The 24,930-nt window shown below is 37.5% G+C and overlaps 1 protein-coding gene across 1 annotated transcript in view; it reads left to right on the forward strand.

The window, feature by feature from the left end:
* The window catches only part of LOC128557632 (DNA repair-scaffolding protein-like), a 26,217-nt gene extending 16,528 nt beyond the window's left edge, over positions 1–9,689 (forward strand). The window contains exons 4-6 of the mRNA XM_053545309.1: positions 213–306; positions 603–711; positions 3,982–9,689. Coding sequence (XP_053401284.1) covers positions 213–306; positions 603–711; positions 3,982–4,146 — 368 coding nt within the window. The 3' untranslated portion in view covers positions 4,147–9,689. The remainder of the gene's footprint in view (positions 1–212; positions 307–602; positions 712–3,981) is intronic.
* The last annotated feature ends 15,241 nt before the right edge of the window (positions 9,690–24,930 follow it).

The raw sequence follows: 24,930 nt of genomic DNA on the forward strand, positions 1-24,930 counted from the left end.
AGGGCCCTCTTGTTACCTATATTCAAGGCCAATGGTCAAGGATAGATGAACAGCTGAAGGCTGTTATGGCCGTCTTGCTGTTAAGTTTGTTTGTGGTGGTATAATTTTTTTCAGAGTGGTATTGAAATTGAAATAATGTAACAAGTGAAAAAGTTATTATAATCAAATAGAAATGCAGTCATTCAGAACAGTTCTGTTTGTATTCTTCACAGGTCATATAAGTGAGGTAGATGAGGATTCAGCGTACAGCTGGGAGGCCTGTGTGCATTGTGGAAGTGATCAGTTACAGGGAGATTCTTCTCAGGGGTAAGATTATATTAGTGAAATAACTTTAAATTATAGATTTAATGCTTATAAATTGTCTGAGCTAAAGGTTCTTTGGTTCTTTGGTTGACCTGTTGAGTTCTGTATAAGGCAGTTGAGTAAGAGATATATGTTTGTAATGTTAGGTGGACTTGGCATATGTGGATATTCGTAGGGGCGTGCATATATAGTTTATCTGGGGCAAATATTCAGCAGAAATACTCTTCAACCAGAACTTGCTTGCTGCCAGAGCTAAAATAAGAATAACCTTTTAAAGGTTAAACATAATTTTATTTCAGAATTACAAAGTGCCTAACATGTAAGAAAACCATGGAAGAACCCTCCACAAAAATGAAGATGGAGGTAATAGTCACATGTGAGAAATCTGACATCCAGGCTAAAGTTGATGTAAGTATCTTAACCTATGGGTGACGTCATGGGTTGATGTGAGGTTGGCTTGTCATAAATCTCCTATGGAAATTAGATAGAATTAAATTTCAGCTGTCAGAAACTGTTAAAATACAAGCTGATTTCTTGTTATGTTCCCCCTCTGTTCAATGGGAGAGACATATTGTTTTTGCCCTGTCCGTCCGTTTGTCTCACCATTTTTATCAATAACTGGAGAATAATTTGACCTAGAACCTTCAATCTTCATAGGGTGGTAGGACTTACAGAGTGGATGACCAGTATAATTTTTCACCAACTGGATCGAAGGTCAAGGTCACAGGGACCAAAACATGGAAAATGGTTTCCGATCAATAACTTGAGAACCCAGAACTTTTAAACTTCATAGGATGATAGGACTTACAGAGTAGATGACCCTTACTGTTTTTGGGGTCACTTGAGCAAAGGTCAAGGTCACAAGGGCTTGAACATAGAAAACTTGCCCATCAATAACTTGAGAACCACTTGACCCAGAATGAAGTGATGCAAATTTCAACTGACATTAGTTCTTCTGTGTGAGACAAGAAAAACTGTACAGAATGTTTATGACACTCGTTTATAAGGTAACGTATTATGGTCAAATTACATCAAACACAATTTCAGTCATGCATATGGTTGGGTAAATTATTGCTTCAAAAACAATATATGTTTGGTTAAAAATTTTGAATTTTCAGTATAATTAAATGGGAAATCTGTGCCTTGAGTGACTGTTGGCGCATTTAAATATATCTTTTCTATAGTTGTCCCATTTCAAAAATTCTTTCAGCATTAGGAAAGGCTTTAAGATGATTCATATAAAATTGATTTATTGTATGTCATTTCTTGCTTTTAAAAGATATACCATGTGCATCTTTCACTAAAGTACTTTATTCTCAGAATATTAAGTGTGGTGTAGTAACAACCATTTGTTAAAAAAATAGTATCGCGTAGATGCAGTTCAGTAGTTGTTCTTTTTATGCCCCTACTTTTGGGGGGAGGGTGCATATAGATTTGCCCATGTCTGTCCGTCCATCCTCCGTTCATCCTTCTGAGAATGTTGTTTCACGCATAGCTCCAAAAGTATTTGACGTAGAGTCACAAAACTTTACAGGAATGTTGGTCAGCATGTGTAGTTGTGCACCTGGGGTTTTGCATCCGGATTAATTCAGTCGTGTAGGAGTTACGGCCCCTGACTTTGTAAAAATTGGTCATTTTAATGTGTCGCACCTAGCTCCAAAAGTATTTGACCTAGAGTCACAAAACTTTACAGGAATGTTGGTCAGCATGTGTAGTTTTGCACCTAGGGTTTTGCGTCCAGATTCATTCAGTCATGTAGGAGTTATGGCCCATGACTTAGTTAAAAATTGGTCAATTTAATGTTGTGTCGCACATAGCTCCAAAAGTATTTGACCTAGAGTCACCAAAGTTTAAAGGAATGTTGGTCAGCATTTACAGTTGTGCACCTGGGGTTTCGCGTCCGGATTCATTCACTATTGTAGGAGTTATGGATCCTGAGCTAGGAAAAAATTTGTGTCCTTTGTCATGTAGTTGGGGCATCTGTGTCCCGTGGACACATTTCTAGTTTATATGTGTATGTGTGAAATTGGATATATTATGTGGTCACCTGCGGCAAGGGTGGACAGAGAATGATACTCACTTAAGTTGTCTGCTGTCAGACTTGAGCAGTTCTTATCCAATATTTACCAGCCTTGGTTACAGTGTTCACTTAGATAATATCTAGGCCTTCTTTGATAACAAGTTGGATTGTCCCAGTATCTTTGGAGTTATGACCCTTGAATTACTAAAGATTGCCAAAATTGACAGTGTCTTCTTTCTAACTTGAGCTCCAGTATTCATCAAACTTGGCCATAGTGTGTGTGAGCTTACTTTTTCAACCTAGTTTGATAACCAGCTGGATCTTCCTAGTCTTCTTTGAACAATAGTCCCATTAATTACTCAGAAATGTGAAAAACGACTGTTTCAATCCTCTAACTAGAGTAGTACTTATCCAGTGTTTACCAAATTTTGTCACAATGTTTATGGGCATGTCTCAGACAAGTTCTGTAGCCACCGTGATTCTCCCAGTCCTCTTGATTTATTGTTATTGAATTATTTAAAGTTGTGAAAATGTCCATTTAATAACTTAAGCAGTTCTTATCCAGTGTCACCAGTATTCATAGGCATATTATTTTGGCCAAGTTCAATAATCAGTTGGGTAGTCTTTGTTGCTTTGGAGTAATGACCCTTATAATTGTTGAAAATAGTGAAAATTGACAACTGTTGTTATTCCCACCTTCGAAGGTTGTTTTGCAGATGTCTGTCGGCGGGTCAGTCCATAGACCAATCGGTTTATTGATGATAACTCAAGAACGGTTGGGCCTAGGATCATAAAAGTTGATAGAGAGGTTGCTCATGACCAGTGGATGACCCCTATTGACTTTGAGATCTGTAGGTCAAAGGTCAAGGTCACAGTGACCTGAAACAGTTAAACTGTTTCCGGACTGTAACTTTAGAATGATTGGGCCTATGATCATGAAAGTTGATAGGGAGGTTGGTCTTGACCAGCAGATGACCCCTATTGATTTGAGATCAGTAGGTCAAAGGTCAAGGTCAGTTAAACCATTTCTGGGTGGTAACTTGAGAAAGCTTAGGCCTAGGATCACAAAACTTAATGACCAGCAAATGACCACTATTGATTTTGAGATCAGTAGGTCAAAGATCAATGTCACAGTGACCCGTAACAGTTAAACCGTTTCCAGATGATAACTTGAGAACGCTTGGGCCTAGGATAATGAAACTTAATAGGGAGGTTGATCATGACCAGCAGATTACTCTACTGATTTTGAGATCAGTAGGTGAAAGGACAAGATCACAGTGACTCAGAACAGTTTACATTTCCAAAATAAAACAGATTACTGAATGCATCAAAGGGTCATTTCATGTTCTGTGAGTCCTTGTTGCTTTGGAGTTATGACCCTTTTAATCGTTTAGAGAAAATTGACAACTAGGCTGGTCAATATGGAGAGCGTTGCAAAAGATAAAATTAATTTGCTGTGACAAGTGTATATTGTGACAGTTTGGCACGCTTTGTCCCAAGTATGACATTTGGGCACTAGATCAAATCAAAACATGTAACAATTGAAAAAAAGAAGTCCATCATATTTGCTACAGACAATATTTTAAATAGTATGGCTTATACATGGATTGCAATTATTATGTTTTTACCTATGAGTATGACGCATTTATTTGTTTCAGTTACTTCAAATGACAATAGAGAATCTTCTTCCTGCAGATGAGATGGATGAGGAAGGTTATGAATTGTCGAGTGTTCTCAGCAAGAAAATAGGACCATTAAAATGTGTGGTTTTATCGAGCAATAGTGATACTTTTATACTTAAGGAAATTGATTTGTTAAAATGAATACTACAGGAGTTTCCATAAATATTTTCCGTTATGAAAATTATATTTGAGCCGCACCACAAGCAAAACAACATAGTGCCTTTGCGACCAGCATGGATCCAGTCCAGCCTGCGCCTCTGCGCAGTCTGGTCAGGATCCATGCTGTTTGCTTACAGTTTCTTTAAAATGCAGTAGGCTTTGAAAGCAAACAGCATGGGTCCTGACTAGACTGCGCAGATGCACAGACTGGTTTGGATCCGTGGTGGATGCAGACGCATTATGTTAGTTTTCTTATGGCATGGCTCAATTGTATCCAGCCAGCAGGTTGAAAGACCCTTTTGCCATTGATAGTACATGATTAACCTCTTAATATTTGTAACATATATTGTATTGATCTCATACTGTTCTGTGTTGGGATGTGCAGAAAATATGAATCAGTGTCTGGTCTGTCCATGCTACTTACTTTCTTTCACATGTTTAAGAAAAAATAGAATGCGTACTTATTAGGTTACTTTACTGAAAACTTTGGTATTAAGATACAGTGGTTTTTATTGGATTTTTCTAAACAATCTGTGGCTTTCTGAAGGGGAAAATATAGCAAGATAAATCCCAAAAATGGGAAATCCGAATCTTTTGGTTTCCATGATATCAGACAGAGTTAACTTTACAAGAACTGAAATTAATGTCCTTATGAAATTGGCATCTGACAGTGTGACATAATTATCAGTTCATAGTAGCTGTGATAATTGTAAATTTGAAGCAACATAAGGGTTAATGGAGTTAAAAATAAATTAAAGCCAGGTAGTTGGAGTTTAAAATTATGAAAACTCCGGACTTGTTATTAATTATTCAGTATGCATATAACAGAATATTTTTATAAAATTCCAAGGGGAAATTATTACCATCTAAAAGGGAAAATATAACACTTTTAGGGGAAAATATAGTCATTTCTGAAGTAGGGGAAACAGCTTGTATTTGCCTGTAAAAATAGCAAAATTTATATAACTGCAAATAGCGTTTAGGGTAAACATCTTTAGTATTTGCTTTTCATGACCCAGTTGTTAAAAACTTCAGAGGAATATTGTGTTTGAACTGTCTGTTATTCCATCTCTCCTACTGTATGTAACTCCTACCATTTCTATTCAATATTCAGTAGAATCTTGGATTACATCATCAACATGAAATGGACCTGAGCATATTTTTGGGACTTTCATGCCAAAGTACCCATCTACCTTGTATACTCAGCTCCTGGTTGCTGTCCATTTCAAATGAAACTTAAAATACATTATCAATATGAAATGGACATGGTCATATGATCTGGACTTTCTTTTTGGAGTAAGCCCTTTTTAGCTCACCTGTAACATAGTGACAAGGTGAGCTTTTGTGATCACCCTTCATCTGTCCCTGCGTGCGTAAACAATTTCTTGTATGCACAAAAGTGGTTCATTTATGATTTTATTTTAACCAAACTTGCACACAACTTGTATCACCATAAGATCTTGGTTCCTTTCTTGAACTGGCCAGATCCCATTATGGGTTCCAGAGTTATGGCCCCGGAAAGGGTCAGAATTAGCTATTTTGACCTTGTCTGCACAATAGCAGCTTTATTTATGATTTTATTTTAACCAAGCATGCACACAACTTGTATCACCTTAAGATCTTGCTTCCTTTCTTGAACTGGCCGGATTCCATTATGGGTTCCAGAGTGATGGCCCCTGAAAGGGCCAAAGCCCCATGTGGTTCTGGGACGATGTAAAGAATTGGAACCAGTGCCTTACCCTTGCATGATCGTAAGAGGCGACTAATAGGGTCTTAACACTTGGTTTTGCAGTAACTCCGTGATTCCAACATGTATGCAAAGTTTGATTCCATGTTTTTATTTCTATGTAAATGAGATGTGGAACCAAAATTTGTAGTCCTGTTTGGCCTTATATCAGCTATTCTGTGTTGGTGCGCCGTAAAACACAAATAAGTAATTAAATCTTTGAAAGAGCCAAAATTAGCTATTTTGACCTTGTCTACACAATAGCAGCTTCATTTATGATTTGAATTTAATCAGACTTGCACAAAACTTGTGTCACCATAAGAACTCAGTTCTTTTCTTGAACTGGTCAGATCCCATAATTGGATCCAGAGTTATGGCCTCTGAAAGGGCCAAAATTAGCTATTTTGACCTTGTCTGCACAATAGCAGCTTCATTATGTCTCCCCGCCCCTCTGGGGGAGACATATTGTTTTTGCCCTGTCCGTCCGTCCGTCCGTACGTCACACTTCATTTCCGAGCAATAACTGGAGAACCATTTGACCTAGAACCTTCAAACTTCATAGGGTTGTAGGGCTGCTGGAGTAGATTATCCCTAGTGATTTTGGGGTCACTGCGTTAAAGGTCAGGGTCACACGGGCCTGAACATTGAAAACCATTTCCGGTCAGTAACTTAAGAACCACTTGACCCAGAATGTTTAAACTTAATAGGATGATTGTTGACCCCTATCGATTTTGGGGTCACTCTGTTAAAGGTCAAGGTCACAGGGGCCTGAACATGGAAAACCGTTTCCAATCAATCTTGAGAACCTCTCGACCCAGAATGTTGAAACTTCATAGGATGATTGTTCATGCAGAGTAAATGACCCCTATTGTTTTTGGAGTCACTCCGTTAAAAGTCAAGATCACAGGGACCTGAACATTAATGACCAATTCCGATCAACAACTTAAGAACCTCTTGATCCAGAATGTTGAAACTTTATAGGATGATTGAACATGCAGAGTAGATGACCCCTATCGATTTAGGGGTCACTCTGTTAAAGGTCAAGGTCACAGGAGCCTGAACATGGAAAACAATTTCCAATCATTAACTTGAGAACCACTTGACTCAGAATGTTGAAACTTCATAGGATGATTGAACATGTAGAGTAGATGACCACTATTGATTTTGAGGTCACTTGATCAAAGGTCAAGGACACAGAAGCCTGAACGGTGACTTGAGAACCACTAGGCCAAGAGTGTTGAAACTTAGCAGGATGACTGGACATGCCAAGTAGATGATCCCTATTGCAGCCAACCATCACTGTCTCTTTGACTTTCGCTCCTGAACCCTATTGACTTCTTGCCTATACGACTTTGCATTGGGGGAGACATGCGCTTTTTAGCTCACCTGTCACATAGTGACAAGGTGAGCTTTTGAGATCACCCTTCGTCCGTCGTCTGTCCGTGCGTCCGTCAGCAATTTCTTGTCTGCGCGATAGTAGTTTCATTTATGATTTTTTTTAACCAAACTTGCATACAACTTGTATCACCATAAGATCTCGGTTCCTTTCTTGAACTGGCCAGATCCCATTATGGGTTCCAGAGTTATGGCCCCTGAAAGGCCAAAATTAGCTATTTTGACCTTGTCTGCACAATAGCAGCTTTATTTATGATTTGATTTTAACCAAACTTGCACACAACTTGTATTACCATAAGATCTTGGTTCCTTTTTTGAACTGGCCGGATTCCATTATGGGTTCCAGAGTTATAGCCCCTGAAAGGGCCAGAATTAGCTATTTTGACCTTGTCTGCACTATAGCAACTTCATTTATGATTTTATTTTAACCAAACTTGCACACAACTTGTATCACTATAAGATCTTGCTTCCTTTCTTGAACTGGCGAGATTCCATTATGGGTTCCAGAGTGATGGCCCCTGATACGGCCAGAATTAGCTATTTTGACCTTTTCTGCACCATAGCAGCTTCATTTATGATTTGAATTAAATCAAACTTGCACAAAACTTGTGTATTTATAAGATCTCGGTTTCTTTCTTGAACCGGCCAGATCCCTTAATGGGTTCCAGAGTTATGGCCCCTGAACGGGCCAAAATTAGCTATTTTGACCTTGTCTGCACAATAGCAGCTTCATTTATGATTTGATTTTAACCAAACTTGCACACAACTTGTATCACCACAAGATCTTGCTTCCTTTCGTGAACTGGTGAGATTCCATCATGGGTTCCAGAGTTATGGCCCCTTAAAGGTCCAGAATTGGCTATTTTGGCTTTTGCAGCCATATAGAGACTTAATTTATGGTTTTAATTTGATACAAACTTCCAAAGTATCTTCAACAACAATAAATCTTGGATTCCATGACAAATCAGATCCAATCATAGGTTATTATCTGATTACCTCCCCTGATTGTAATCAAAATGGATTTATATCAGTAAGTACTTATAGGACTTATTTGAAATTTTATTATCGTTATTAGTTGGACTGAGACAATCAGGGTAGATAACTATGGACTGATTTTATGTCAAATTACCTCCCTTTATTTCAAATTAAAATGGGTATATCTCCATTGCTAATGAAGATACTGATCTGAAATTTCATTTATGTCAACAGATTTATTTGGCAGATCCTTCTTTTGTTCACTTACAATATTTTTATTTTTTTAATTACTTCCCTTTTACGTTACTATAAATAGCTTATTTTTAGTAACTTTTTTATTATTGGCGGTAGGGAAAAACCGAGACCACTTTTCTGTGGTAAAACATGGATGGTACCTCCAATTTTTAGGTGTATTTTGACATATCTGTACCTTGTAAGATTTTTTTTTTCTTTTTGGTTAAATTTCTTCCCTTCGTTGTTCCTGTCCTTTCGACGTAGATATTTTTTCTGAGGACCTTCTTGTCCTCAAGTGCAATGATAACAGGTGAGCGATATAGGGCCATCATGGCCCTCTTGTTTACAAAAGCAATTTCTAGTTTGACCTGTCTCTACCTGGTTAAGAGTTTTGTGTGGACATACATAGATTTTTTGTTTGTTTGTTTTTACTATAAATATACCATTTTGATAATCAGCCAAAAAATGCTATACGAAAACAACTGACATTGCTGTTACAGTAGTGTTTTATATATAATTTTAATCCAAGTGTTTTGTTTATTGTTTTTACATTATTGACAGATATCAGTTCATTATGTTATACTGCAATAGAGAAAATTAGGTGCCTTCCAGTAGTGGACTTTGTATTGCATGGCAATACTTCATTCTCTTGTTCAAAAACTATTACAGCTAGGTTCATATAACTTGGTATGTGAATAGAGGGCCATATGTTGGTCAAGTAAAAATTGTTTCAGCTCCATAACTCTCATATGCATTGATGAATTACCTTAGAGGGACACAAAAATTCCTGTTGATGAGACATTGTGTCAACACATGAATTATGCTTGTCTGTTAAAGGTTAAGGTCACTTTTTAAGGTCAAGTAAAAAAAAAACTGCCCCATAACTTTTTTAATTGCATTTAAGGATTTTTTTTTACTACAGAAATGTTTCCCATGATTAGCCTATGTGTCGCGCACATGACAAATGGTTGTAGGTCAAAAGGCAAGGTCACTATTGAAGGTCAAGTAAAAGTATTTCCGCTCCATAACTTTTATGTGCATTGATGGGTTGTGTTTGTCTTTACTGCACACAAACGTTCTCCATAATGAGACAATGTGTTGTATACATGATTTATGCTTGTAGTTCAAGGTCACTATTAAAATGTAAGTAAAAATAGTTTCTGTTTCTTAGCTCCAAAATGCGTTGGAGCATTTTTAGCTCACCTGTCACAAAGTGACAAGGTGAGCTTTTGTGATCGCGAGGCGTCCGTCGTCCGTCGTCCGTCCGTGCGTTAGTCCGTCCGTGCGTGCGTAAACTTTTGCTTGTGACCACTCTAGAGGTCACATTTTTCATGGGATCTTTATGAAAGTTGGTCAGAATGTTCATCTTGATGATATCTAGGTCAAGTTCGAAACTGGGTCATATGCGGTCAAAAACTAGGTCAGTAGGTCTAAAAATAGAAAAACCTTGTGACCTCTCTAGAGGCCATATTTTTCATGAGATCTTAATGAAAATTGGTCAGAGTGTTTACCTTGATGATATCTAGGTCAAGTTCGAAACTGGGTCACGTGGGGTCAAAAACTAGGTCAGTAGATCTAAAAATAGAAAAACCTTGTGACCTCTCTAGAGGCCATATTTCTCAATGGATCTTCATGAAAATTGGTGAGAATGTTCACCTTGATGATATCTAGGTCAAGTTCGAAATGGGTCACATGGGATCAAAAACTAGGTCAGTAGGTCTAAAAATAGAAAAACCTTGTGACCTCTCTAGAGGCCATATTTCTCAATGGATCTTCATGAAAATTGGTCAGAATGTTCACCTTGATGATATCTAGGTTAAGTTTGAAACTGGGTCACGTGCATTCAAAAACTAGGTCAGTAGGTCTGAAAATAGAAAAACTTTGTGACCTCTCTAGAGGCAATATTTTTCATGGGATCTTTATGAAAATTGCTGAGAATGTTCACCTGATGATATTTAGGTCTAGATCGAAACTGGGTCACGTGCGGTCAATAACTAGGTCAGTAGATCTAAAAATAGAAAAACCCTGTGACCTCTCTAGAGGCCATATTTTTCAAGAGATCTTCATGAAAATTGATCAGAATGTTCATCTTGATGATATCTAGGTCAGGTTCGAAACTGGGTCAGGTGCCTTCAAAAACTAGGTCAGTAGGTCTAAAAAATAGAAAACCTTGTGACGTCTCTAGAGGCCATATTTCTCAATGGATCTTCATGAAAATTGGTGAGTGTTCAGCTTGATGATATCTAGGTCAAGTTCATAACTGGGTCATGTGCGGTCAAAAACTAGGTCAGTAGGTCGAAAATAGAAAAACCTTGTGACCTCTCTAGAGGCCATATTTTTCATGAGATATTTCATGAAAATTGGTGAGAATGTTCATCTTGATGATATCTAGGTCAAGTTCAAAAGTAGGTCACTTGCCTTCAAAAACTAGGTCATTAGGTCAGATAATAGAAAAACCTTGTCATATTTTTCAATGGATCTTCATGAAAATTGGTCAGAATTTTTCATCTTGATGATATCTAGGTCACATGTGCTCAAAAACTAGGTCACTAGGTCAAATAATAGAAATAACGATGTCATACTCAGTTCAACACTGGGTCATGTGGGGATAGGTGAGCGATTCAGGACCATCATGGTCCTCTTGTTAATCTTAACACTGTTGCCAACAACCACAAGGGACGAACACTAACAAAGTTTTATACAGATAGGGAACTTCTATATTGCCATTGCAATACTCGGCCACTTGTAATATAAGTTAGAATTAGGTGTTGAGATTATTTTCAATTAGATGCATAGTGATAGTTTTCCTTTAACCAGTGGTAAGAATTTTATACAATATCACAGAAATAATCATCAGGTGATCCTCTAGCAAAATACTTAAGATGCTCTTGATTCATGTAAAAGCATGTAGCTGTGCCAGAGGGCATTCCTGTTTTTCTCCAGTATGTTCATAGAAATCTAAAAACACCATTGGTCAGACATTAATTTAACTGAAACAGTTAATTGGTGCACATTCACCTTAATCTAATAGCCATTCACCTTAATATAGTTGATAATAGCTACTATGTAAACATGTTTGGTAAAACTTATATTTTATAATAATAAAGAAGTGTAGATCTCAGAACCAGTCTCAGAGAGTTTCTACACATGGATATGTCGATTCTGTAAAAAATAAGCAATCTTCCATATTATTTTATTAGCTCATCTGAACTTTGTTCAGGGTGAGCTATTAGTATAGGCGGATACTCTGGCATTCATCGATCTGCATCATCATTCTTCTCCTCTGAAACCACTGGTCAGAATTACACCAGACTTGGTCAGTAGCATCCTGGCATGGATTTCTATCAAGTTCAAATGGTTCACCTTGATCCCTTTTAGGGGCCGCAAGAGCTAAAATAGAAAAAAGCTTTTAAAAAACTTCTTCTCATGAAACACTAGAAGGATCTTCAGCAAACTTTGTCTGTAGCATCGTAATCAGGTCCTCTCCCAATTTTGTTCAAATGGGGGCACTTGGCCTCTTTTAGGGGCTCCTAGAACGAAAAATAGAAATGCCTTTAAGACATCTTCTCATAAACCACTTTATGGATCTTTATCATTATAAAGTCCTCTCTCAAATTTGTTCAGATAGGGGTACTTTTAGGGGCCGCAAGAGCCAAAATTTGAAATACTTTTAAATTACTTCTCATGAACTACTGGAAGGATCTTCATGAAACTGGGGTTTTGACATTATTATAATGTCCACTCCCGAGTTTGTACAAATGGGGGCACTTGGCCCCTTTTGAGATGAAAATAGAAATGCCTTTAACAGACTTTTTCTTAAGAATAGCTTGATGGATCTTCATCAAACTTGGTCTGTAGCATCATTATAAGGTCCTCTCCCAAATATATACAAATGGGGGCAGTTGGTCCCTTTTAGGGGCCACTAGAACTGAAAATAGAAATGCCTTCAAAAGACTTCTTCTCATGATTCATGAGTCATGAATGGATCTTCATCAAACTTGATTTTTATCTCACCTGTCACAAAGTGACAAGGTGAGCTATTGTGACCGCTTGATGTCCGTCGTGCGTCAACAATTTGTAAAAAAATCTTCTTCTTGAAAACCACTGGGCAGAATTTCACCAAACTTCACAGGTATGATCCTTGGGTGGCCCCCTTTCAAAATTGTTCTAAGAATTGAATTCCATGCAGAACTCTGGTTGCCATAGCAACCGAAAGGAAAAACTTTAAAAATCTTCTCCTCAAAAACCAGAAGCCTAGAGCTTAGATATTTGGTGTGAAGCATTGCCTAGTGGACCTCTACCAATTTTATTCAAATCATGACCCCGGGGTCAAAATTGACACCACCCCAGGGGTCACTTGATTTTTCATAGGAAAATCTTAAAAAATCTTCTTCTCAAAAACCAGAAGCCCTAGAGCTTAGATATTTGGTTTGAAGCATTGCCAAGTGGACCTCTACCAAGTTTGTTCAAATCATGACCCCGGGGTCAAAATTGACCCCGCCCCAGGGGTCACTTGATTTTACATAGGATAATCTTCAAAAAATTTCTTAAAATAAACCAGAAGGCCTAGAGCTTAGATATGTCACATGTAGCATTGCCTAGTGGACCTCTACAAAATTTGTTCAAATCATGACCCCAGGGGTCACTTGATTTTACTAAGGAAAATCTTAAAAAATCTTCTTCTCAAAAACCAGAAGCCCTAGAGCTTAGATATGTGACATGTAGCATTGCCTAGTGGACCTCTACTAAAGTTGTTCAAATCATGACCCCGGGGTCAAAATTGACCCCGCCCCAGGGGTCACTTCATTTTACATAGGAAAATCTTCAAAAACTTTCTAAAAATAAACCAGAAAGCCTAGAGCTTAGATATTTCACATGTAGCATTGCCTAGTAGACCTCTACAAAATTTGTTCAAATCATGACCCCGGGGTCAAAATTGACCCCACCCCAGGGGTCACTTGATTTTACTTAGGAAATCTTCAAAAAATTTCTAAAAATAAACCAGAAGGCCTAGAGTTTAGATATTTCACTTGTAGCATTGCCTAGTGGACCTCTACAAAATTTGTTCAAATCATATCCTCGGGGTCAAAATTGACCCCGCACCAGGGGTCACTTGATTTTACTAAGGAAAATCTTAAAAAAAATTCTAAAAATAAACCAGAAGGCCTAGATCTTAGATATTTGACAAGTAGCATTGCCTAGTAGACTTCTACAAAAAAAATTCAAATCATGACCCCAACCCATGGGGTTACTTGATTGTGCGTAGAAAATATTCAAAATTTATTAAAAATAAACCAGAAGGCCTAGAGCTTAGATATTTGACATGATGCATTGCCTAGTAGACCTCTACAAAATTTGTTCAAATCTTGACCCCCCCCCCAGGGTCAAATTGCAAATTGACCCAGCCCAGGGGTTACTTGATTGTACATAGAGAAATCTTCATAAATTTACTTAAAATAAACCAGAAGGCCTACTCTTAGATATCTGATATGTAATATTGCCTAGTAGACTTCTACAAACTTTGTTCAAATCATAACCCCCGGGGTAAAATTGGCCCCGCCCCAGGGGTTACTTCATTGTACATCGGAAAATCTTCCAAAAAAAATTCTAAAACTCATCACTTTGACATTTGAAACATGTAGCTCATATTACTCAGGTGAGCGATTCAGGGTCATCATGACCCTCTTGTTAGTATTATTATAAGGCCTTTTACCAGGGACACTTGGCCCCTGTTAGAGGCTGGAAGAGCTAAAACTAGAATAACCTTTAACAATTTCTTCTAATGAATTGCTTGATGGATTTTCATCAGACTTGGTATGTAGGATCATTATAAGGTCTTCTCTCAAATTCGTTCAAATGGGGACAGTTGGCCCCTATTAGCGGTTGCTAGGGCTCAATGCATGGATACATTTTAATGACTACTTCTAATAAACCACTCAATGGATCTTCATCAAACCTGGTCTGTAGCATCAGTATAAGGTCCTCTCTTAAATTTGGCCCATTTAAGGGTCAGATAGTTAAGGTCCTCTTCAGGTGAGCAACTTTGGCCCAATCAGGCCTCTTGTTCATATATAACAGATCCACCAACAATCGAGAGTGTGTGTTTGTGTGTGCGTGCAAGCGAGCGAAACGTAGAACCAAGAAAGTGTATTGCATTTTGTCCTCAAGAACTTCTAAACATTGCTTTTCTAAATGTGATACAGAGGTATTACTTGAGAATTTTTGGACCACCTGGCAAGATGGTCTGATATTTGTTGGGTATTATCACATAGATAGTTGAAGTGGAACAGTCATGGGAATAATAAATGTAGATCTTTTGTTTAGGGAGTTTTCTTGAAGCGAAATATGTATAAGGGTGAATTTTTTTTTTCAGTTTTGTTGTAGTCTGCAAATTATTTGCCAGTCCAAGGTCATGTAGGCAGTGATAGATTTTGTAGTCCTGAAAAAGTAGTCACATGGAAAATACTATGTCAAAAATATTGAGCATTTATGGTGTAAGAGTGTTCTGCCCATGTTCACAGTGTTTAAAGGTGGTAATTTAGTTAATACTAATTTGTTTTAGCTCGATTGTGATGAATGCTTACTGGAAATACTAGTACTGGTGTTGTATGAGAAGTCATGGTCATGACCCCATTGGCCCTTGGAATGAGCAGCTGACACCTTATCGACTAGAACATTGCTCCCTTGAAATTTGTCTGGTTTATCGGTAATCTACATGTTTGTATAGGCATTAGGACTCTTTAAGTAATAAAAATACAGTGAGCTTTTAGGATCATTGAATGTCCTTTTGTCCGTACATTATGGACCTCAGTTTCTTTAAAGATTTTGTCAGTTTCAACAAACTTTATAGGATTATTCCTTATGTGGACCCTTTACAGATTTCATCAAACCTAGGCCATCCATGCGGAATTCTGGTTGCCATGGCAACAAAAACTTTAAATATATTCTCCTCAGAAACCATTGCACAACTTGCAATTTTTCCACAGAACTGTTCCTTGGGCGACCCTCTACCAGTTTTGTTCAGATAGTTCTTTTTTGTTCAAAAACATGGCCACCAAAGAGCAGGACATTTTTTTCACTCTGGTTATATGGATAACTTTGAAAATACTTTCGAAACTGCTGGCCCTATTTCAAAATAATTTCACAGTAATGTTTTGGTGACCCTCTACCAAAATTTCTCTGAATAATAATTTTGTATTAAAGAGTTCGCTATAAGGATAAAGGGAAAACTTCGAAAATCTTTTCTTTTTAAATTAGTTACCCAATTTCAAAATAATTTAACAGCAATGTTCCCATTACAAAAAAACATTGCTGCCTGGGGTCCATGATATTTTTCTTTTTATCACTATATGTCTTCTCTTTTAGAAATGCTGACTTAAAAGTTGAGCCACACCAAGAGAAAACCAACATAGTGCATTTGCAACCACCATGGATCCAGACCAGCCTGTGCATCCGCACAGCATGAATCCTGACCAGACTGTGCGGATGAACAGGCTGGTCTGGATCCATGCTCGTCGCAAACGCACTATGTTGGTTTTCTCATGGTGTGGCTCAAATAGTTTCACTGCAGTGTTCCTTGAATGAACTTTTGCTAAAACCCTTCAGATCATTCTGTTTGGTTAAAAAATGTCACTAGGCTAATTTTTCATGTATGACTATTTAGAAAACTTTCCAAATCTTTTTGGATTTCAAATCTTCAGCTCGAAATTTTCAGCAGTGTTCTATTTTCCAAAATTATACAATCCATCTAATGTGTAAATGTCAGGTGAGCAATCAAGGGTAATCACGGCTTCTGGAAGTTCGAAGGGAGTATTGTTAGATTATGTTAATGCCTATAGTTCTTTGCAATAAATCTTACTATTTAAAGCTATACTTAAATGTAAATTGATGTAACTTGATTTTGTAATTGATTTTATTGTATGAAATTATTTTGTTAAATATAAATGAGCCGCGCCATGAGAAAACCAACATAGTGGGTTTGCGACCAGCATGGATCCAGACCAGCCTGCGCATCCGCCCAGTCTGGTCAGGATCCATGCTGGTCGCTAACAGTTTCTCCAATTCCAATAGGCTTTAAAAGCGAACAGCATGGAGCCTGACCAGACTGCGAGGATGAACAGGCTGGTCTGGATCCATGCTCGTCGCAAACGCACTATGTTGGTTTTCTCATGGTGTGGCTCAAATAGTTTCACTGCAGTGTTCCTTGAATGAACTTTTGCTAAAACCCTTCAGATCATTCTGTTTGGTTAAAAAATGTCACTAGGCTAATTTTTCATGTATGACTATTTAGAAAACTTTTCAAATCTTTTTGGATTTCAAATCTTCAGCTCGAAATTTTCAGCAGTGTTCTATTTTCCAAAATTATACAATCCATCTAATGTGTAAATGTCAGGTGAGCAATCAAGGGTAATCACGGCTTCTGGAAGTTCGAAGGGAGTATTGTTAGATTATGTTAATGCCTATAGTTCTTTGCAATAAATCTTACTATGTAAAGCTATACTTAAATGTAAATTGATGTAACTTGATTTTGTAATTGATTTTATTGTATGAAATTATTTTGTTAAATATAAATGAGCCGCGCCATGAGAAAACCAACATAGTGGGTTTGCGACCAGCATGGATCCAGACCAGCCTGCGCATCCGCGCAGTCTGGTCAGGATCCATGCTGGTCGCTAACAGTTTCTCCAATTCCAATAGGCTTTAAAAGCGAACAGCATGGAGCCTGACCAGACTGCGAGGATGCGCAGGCTGGTCTGGATCCATGCTGGTCGCAAACCCACTATGTTGGTTTTCTCATGGCACGGCTCAAATGAACTTTTGGCAGCTTAGTACAAGTTTTGTCTGTATCAAGTCTTCTTTTATTATAAAAGTCATTACAATAGTACTGAAAATTGTGTAGCTTTTCATTTACTCTGTTGATGAAGCCTGTTGGACCAGTAAAGTGAGAAGAGGATCTTACTTGGGTGTTGTCATTAAAAAGAAAAACAAACTTCTATCAAAAAGAAGAGACCCGCCCGCTCAGCTCAGTAGGTAGAGCGTCGGTCTACGGATCGCGGGATCGTGAGTTGGATCCTGAGGCTGTATGTTCTCCATGACTATTTGATAAACGACATTGTGACTGAAATCATTAGTCCTCCACTTCTGATTCAAGTGGGGAAGTTAGCAGTTAATTGCAGAGAACAGGTTTGTACTGGTACAGCATCCAGGAACACTGGTTAGGTTAACTGCCCGCCGTTACATGACTGAAATACTGTTGAAAAACGGCGTTAAACCCAAAACAAACAAAAAGAAGAAACAGTAGTCTTGAATTTTAGTCAAGAAGTTCGTGCTTCCAGTTAATCAAAAGTGCAGAGCTGAAACAAGCAATAGGAAAATGTTTAACATTGCACCAACACAATTATATGTCATATGGCAACTTTCCACAGCTTTGATGGCGGAGGAAGAAGACCCCAAGAGCCCTTCTGTGTATATATTAGATCACAAGCAGACGCCTTGGTAGAGTCCCCCGATATTCCATAAGCCAGCTGGATGGCTTCCTCGCATAAAGACTCAAACCCCCATTGGTGAGAGGCAAGAGATTTGAAGTCAATGACCTTAACCACTCGGCCAAGGAGACCCCTGTAATAAAAAAAAAAAGCACAGTTATGTGGAGCAAAATACACTCGTGGGTAATGAGCGGATCATGTGTCTAAATATTCTTGTTGAGAAAACTGAATAAAGTGTTCTGAAGTTGTTCAACTAAATATGCATCATGTGTCCATCTGATCACTTAGCTTGACTATGACTTTTGACTAAAACTTCAGAATCAAGAGGGGATTAAGTCCTGATGAATGTTCTTTTTTATGCCCCCACTTTGGGTGGGGGTCCGGGCATATAAATTTTGTCCGACTGTCCGTCCTTGAGAGAATGTTGTGTCGCGCCTAGCTCTAAAAGTATTTGACATAGAGTCACAAAACTTTACAGGAATGTTTGTAAGCATGTGTAGTTATGCATCCGGATTCATTCAGTCATGTGTGAGTTATGGCCCCTGACTTAGTAAAAATTTGTCATTTTAATGTGTTGCGCGTAGCTTTAAAAGTATTTGACCACCTAGAGTCACTAAACTAGGAATGTTGGTCAGCATGTGTAGTTGTGCACCTGGGGTTTTGCGTCCGGATTCATTCAGTCGTGTAGGAGTTATGGCCCCTGACTTGGTAAAAAATTGGTCATTTTAATTCAAGCAACATTAAAATGCGGTGATGGACAGATATCTAAAAATCTCAAGAAAGCATATGAATTATGTTTATATGTACATTATATATGGTTATTTTTTGGATTTTTTTTTAAATAGCAACATATTGTTTTCCCAAAGTTGATCTGTGTCCTTTGTCATGTAGTGGGGGCATCTGTGTCCCATTGACACATTTCTAGTTTCTCCATTCAACTGGACAAGTGAATGAAGATATAATCCTACTGTGGCATCTAAATCCACAGCTTTAATTTTTTGGTAAAGTTTTGGGGCACCTCACTTTACTGACTTTATCAATTTTCTTCAAATTATTGTGCCTCATCATAACTCTCATATGACACAAGGGCAATAACTCTTGCACCAATATTTTATGAGTTGTGTTCTCTTTTCATCTTGACTATTCAAAGAATAAGGAGGGCTGATGTGATCACCCCGGCATTGCTACTGACTTTGCTTTCAGATTAAATGTTGTTTTTTTTTTTTTTTGGCAAACTATTGCTCCTATCATTAGCAAACCTCGTATAAGGATAGGTCTTGATATAGAGCAGACTCTGAACTACTGCCCACGCATTTATTATCATCAAGTTTCACATAAGGGTGGTATGGTTCGTTAATGGGCAGACATTTTTTAGGGTGAGATATTCAAAAGGTCAAAGTCAATGGGGTCAGTTTTTGTAAAAGTGCTGGTTAAAGTCTAATTGCAAGTTTCTCTCCTTAATTACCTACTATCCCTGTAATTATAGCCTCACAAAGTTATTGATCTTTGTAAGGGGAAAACCTGTTTTGATTCATACCTCAAGGACCAAGGTCACTGTGGTCTAATTTTGTAAGAGTTGGTTGAAATTTTATCGCACTGTTCTGATCCCGACATAACAGTGTTTCCTAGTACTGATATCCTACCCTGCCCCCACCCCCACCACACAGACACATGCGCACGCACACATTTTCACTACCATTTACATCCATCACAAACACAGGCACACATGCACACACTCGTCATCAGCCCTCTCCAAAAGTTAAAACAAAGGAATATCATCCTTACACTAACATTAATAACTAATATTTTATATTTCAGAACTCTGGCATCAATAATTTATTAATTCTCCCCCTTTTTTTTTAGCTCACCTGAGCCAAAGGCTCATGGTGAGCTTTTGTGACCGCTCAATGTCCGTCGTGCGTCTTGTGTCCGTCAACATTTTCTAAAAAAATCATCTTCTTGAAAACCACTGAGCAGAATTACACCAAACTTCACAGGAATGATCCTTGGGTGCCCCCCTTTCAAAATTGTTCAAAGAATTGAATTCCATGCAGAACTCTGGTTGCCATGGCAACGGAAAGGAAAAACTTTAAAAATCTTCTTGTCCAAAACCGCAAGGCGTAGAGCCTTGATATTTGGTATGTGACATCATCTTATGGTCCTGTATCAAAATTTTTCAAATTATATCCCTGGGGTGAAAAGAGGCTCCTCCCCGGGGGTCACAAATTTTACATAGACTTATATAGGAAAAAACCTTAAAAATCTTCTTGTCTAAAACCACAAGACCTAGGCCTTTGATATTTGGTATGTTGTATTACCTTGTGGTCCTATACCAAAATTGTTCAAATTATGCCCCTGAGGTGAAAAGAGGCCCAGCCCCGGGGTTTTTTAAGTTTTACATAGACTTCTATAGGCATTATATAGTGGCCTTTTACAAAGTTCTTTTTTTCCAAGTCGTGCTCCAGGGGTTTTACATAAAAGTATATAGGAAACATTTTTTTGTTTTTCAACGTTTTTCTTGAGCTGTAGTAAAGAAATTTGTTTAAGCAAGCAACAAAACTTAGGTGAGCGATATAGGGCCCTCATGGCTCTCTTGTTTACTAATATTTTATTTTTAGGTTGATTTTGATGCATTTTCACTAGATTTCTATAATTACAGAAAGACTCTATTCAAACTTAAAATAATTGAACAACATCATCAGTATCAATTAACTCAAGGGTCACAACTCTCATGCTAATATTTCAATAATTGCGTCTCCTCTTCAATCAGTAACTTGAGAACTACTGGACCCAGAATGTTGAAACTATATAGAATGATTGGATATGCAGAGTAGATGACCCCTGCTGATTTTGCGGTCACTCGATCAAAGGGTCAAGGTCACAGGGGCCTGAACATGGAAAAGCAGCTTCTAGTTATCTTCCTTTTGACTCTGAATTTCAGGTTAGATTTTATGCACTTTCACTATAATTTTTGTAACTGCTTAATTATTTTGATTAAGACTTCAGTTAGTTCCACACCGTCGTCTTCATCATATGGCTCAAGGCCTTATACACTTTCACAAATATTTTATGTATTGTGTCTCATTTTAACTAAGAATTATGTCTATCACCACACAGTGGTGTGGGAGGCATATTGATTTACCCCAGTCTGTGTATGTATGTGTGTCTGTCACAAATCTTGTCCGTACTCTAAGTCGAACATTTCTCATCCGATCTTCACCAAACTTGAACAAAATGTGTTTGACCATAATACCTCGGTCAAGATCGATAACTAGCCAAGTCGGCTCAAACACTTCGGAATTTTGGCCCTTGAATTACCGAAAATCGGTCTTTTTACTCCTTTCCGCGCTCTTAAGTCAAACATTTCTCATCCGCTCTTCACTAAACTTGGACAAAATGTGTTTGCCAGTAAGTCCTCAACAAAGTTCGATAGCTAGCTAAATTGGTCCGGCACTTCGGAATTATGGCCATTGAATTACACAAAATCAGCCTTTTTACTCTTCAAAGGTATATTTGTAGTCGGTAAATAGTATATAAAGACTAACTTACTACTTAAATGATTAGGCAATTGTGGGAGACATGCGCTTTTCTCAAAAGCAGCTCTAGTTACAGTTAAATTTTGATACTCTTTTATTATGTCTCTGTTATTACCTAATGGATGTAATTCAAACTTATTTAGAAATAATTGTTCCGCTGCATCATTCACATACAAGGGACACAACTCTTTTACAGTTATTTTATTAATAATGCCTCCTTTTTGCTTGGAATTTCAGGTTAAAGTTTTGATGCACTTTTTCTCCATCCCAGATTTGATTCTTGAAATAGTTGTTTTGCATTTTTAACCGCATGATATGACACATTGTGCATTACTCTTGCAGAAATATTCATGAGTGTCCCATTTATACTTAGTTAATGTTTTGATACACTTTCACTTGATTTCTATTATTACCTACAATATATTTGACTCGAACTTAAACTGTTGTCAGGAATTATCACCCACATTGGAGTTATTAACCTTTAGCCTGCTGAATGTTCATCTTTATGATTCCTAGGCCAAGTTTAACAAGTGAGCGATATAGGGTCATATTTTTAAGCAAAGTTTAAGGTGAGATAGTCAACGTCAGATGAGTGGCTATGGGGCACTGTGGCTCTCTTCATCTTCTCCTGTGTTTAAATTTGTTCCATCAAACCTCAACCCTCTCAAACTTCCAATTAATTTTATATTTCTCACAATAAAATTCATCAAATTTCAAAACTTAATAATAGCACTTTGGCCTTAATCCTTGTACCATTATACCCACCTTTTATGCCCTCACAGAAAGGATATTTTGCTGTGACGATTTTTACCCCAGTTATGGTCCTACTTAAGTATATCTAAAAAAAATACTGACAAGATACGAAAACGCAACAAACATATGCCAGAATATATTTTTCTACAGAAAAAAAAACCAACACACAAAAATAAAAACATCCTCTTTAAATGTTCAACACATACACATCTTGATGCAACAGACCGTAAAATTAACACAATGGGAATAGAGTATCGAGATGTGTTTGTGTTGAACATTTGATGATGATTTTAGTTGTAAAAATATATTCAGGGATATGTTTGTTGCGTTTTCATATCTCGTCAGTGTAAAATACAGAGAAAACTCTTGTGTCCAACCCCTCCCACATTAATTCCAAATTTGTTTTAAACTTTCATGGATGAACAACACGCTTAATGTGCGCAGATGACCATAAAGGAACTTTCTGCGACTATTTTTACCACAGTTATGACCCTTTCATAAATCACAAAATATGTCACAGTGAAGAGCTTTAATATGTTTAGCTCGTGCACTTTTTGAAGATATGAAGATGAACCTTAACTGAATACGATTAGCTGGCACAGTTTGTAGGATCATATGGACACAATGTTAGTTACTTTCATTCTTCTATCAGTCTCTGATATTGCTCCACTAAGTTAACTTACCAATGATTTAAACTCAAATTAGTTGTCATGTCTCTTCTCTACATCATATGATACAAAATCCAGCAAAGATATTTCAATAATGCTCTCTAACTTGGAATTTCAAGTAAGGTTCTTATGCGCTTTCACTCGATAGTTAATACATTGATTCAGACTTAAAACAGTTGTTCCACATCATCAACCGCATCATATGACACAAGGTGCATAGCTCTTGTTGAAATATTCCATGTATTTTACCCTTTAGTGCTTGAAGAAGATCTTTTATGCCCTTTCATTCATTCTTTGTTATAAAATAAGCGGAGTTGACTTAAACTGTTGTCCCACATTACCATCAGCAGTGGGAGTATTCCATGATTCACTCGGAGATATTAGTGTGTCCGCAGATATTTCGCAATCGAGCAACGAAATAGTCGCACGCGCTGTTTTCTATGACAGCTCGTTAAATCTTTTACTAATAGTGATTTTCATCTTAACTTTTGACCTTTTACCTCAAAATCAAGATATGTTTTAATTAGTTGGTTGTTTTTGCTCACCTTGGCACAAAAAGCTAATGCTAAGCTATGACGTCATCCATTTGTAGGCTACACACCTAAATCATAAGGCCAGTTTCAACCACACCTCACAAGAACGTTCCCTGAATGCTTCGTGATGAATCGTGGTTTTCATAGCAACCAAAAGGAAAAATATCTTTAAAACTCTCTGAAACCGGTGGCTCGATTTTTAATTAATAAAATATGTTCTTTGGTTGACCCTACCAAAGTATTTCAAAACAATTTAAGAAGTACCGCTCTCTGACTTTACAAGTTTACTCGGCACCATTTTACCTCACAATATAAAGGTTATGGCTTCAAAACTAACCGTCACTAAGAACCAAGATCCCGATTGTTTTTAGGTCAGTGGTTCAATGTCATTGGGACAAGGTGTAACTTGGATTTTTTTTTCGTTTCCAGGCTCGTAGTCAGTATAATCTAGATACACATGTACATGTTTTAGAATTAAATTTGTAACGAAGCACCGCTTGAGAATGGAGTCAGTTGGTCAAAGATCACAGTCACAGTGACATGGAGACCGAACATGATTTCTGGACTATACGTTATAAAGTATAACAGATACGACCTTAAAGCTTTACACATTGTCCAGGTACCACTATAAGATTTTTATTGACTTTGGGGTCAGTGACTCAAATGTCATGTCCATAAAGACCAAAAGTCAATTTCTGATAAGTTTTTCGTTTACGGGGTTTAAGTCAGAAAGTATTTAGCTATTTACATGTCGACTTAACATCACTTGAGAAAGATCCCTGTTTTTTCTTAGACCGACAGGTCAAATGTTAAGGTTACAGAGATAAACCCCATTTCCAATTTTGTTTTACTTCCAGTTCAGTTTATGCGTATCTGTCTTAGATAAAAAATATGTGTTTCCGTCCGATCTCCTGATCGACCTTAATGAAAACCCACCGTCAACATCTTTTAGTGACGATCAAAATTTATCCCAAAGCAAACAATATGAAATGTCGATGACCATGTCATTTCTTACCATTGCTAGGAAACATAACCAGCCAGTAAATAAAACAAAAGATATATATACCGTGCTTTTCTAGTTGTTCTACTGCCCTGTTCCCAGTGCCACATGGACTCGAATTTTCCTAGTTCTAGGGGAAATATACCCAAGGCAGAAAATGAACAATTGAAAGGGATGTTTGATTTTCAACAGAAATTTTCAGCTTCATGAGATGCTGTTAGTTAATGAAAACAAACTAATTTTTGAAAAACCAACGGGTACTATTTTTTGGTAAGTTAAACATGGCTTATTGGCAAAATTAACAATTGATTTTGCTGGTATACTGTATGTTTTCTGTAAGAAAAACATTTAAATTCACAAACTAACTGAAAAAAAGTTTGGCGTTGTCCGTTCGTCCGTCAGCTCAGCTATTTAACAGACACAGTTTCCTCAACGACGAGAAAAAGAAAATATAAGAAACA

This window comes from Mercenaria mercenaria, chromosome 6 (genome assembly GCF_021730395.1).
Source record: "Mercenaria mercenaria strain notata chromosome 6, MADL_Memer_1, whole genome shotgun sequence".
Taxonomy (NCBI): Eukaryota; Metazoa; Mollusca; class Bivalvia; order Venerida; family Veneridae; genus Mercenaria; species Mercenaria mercenaria.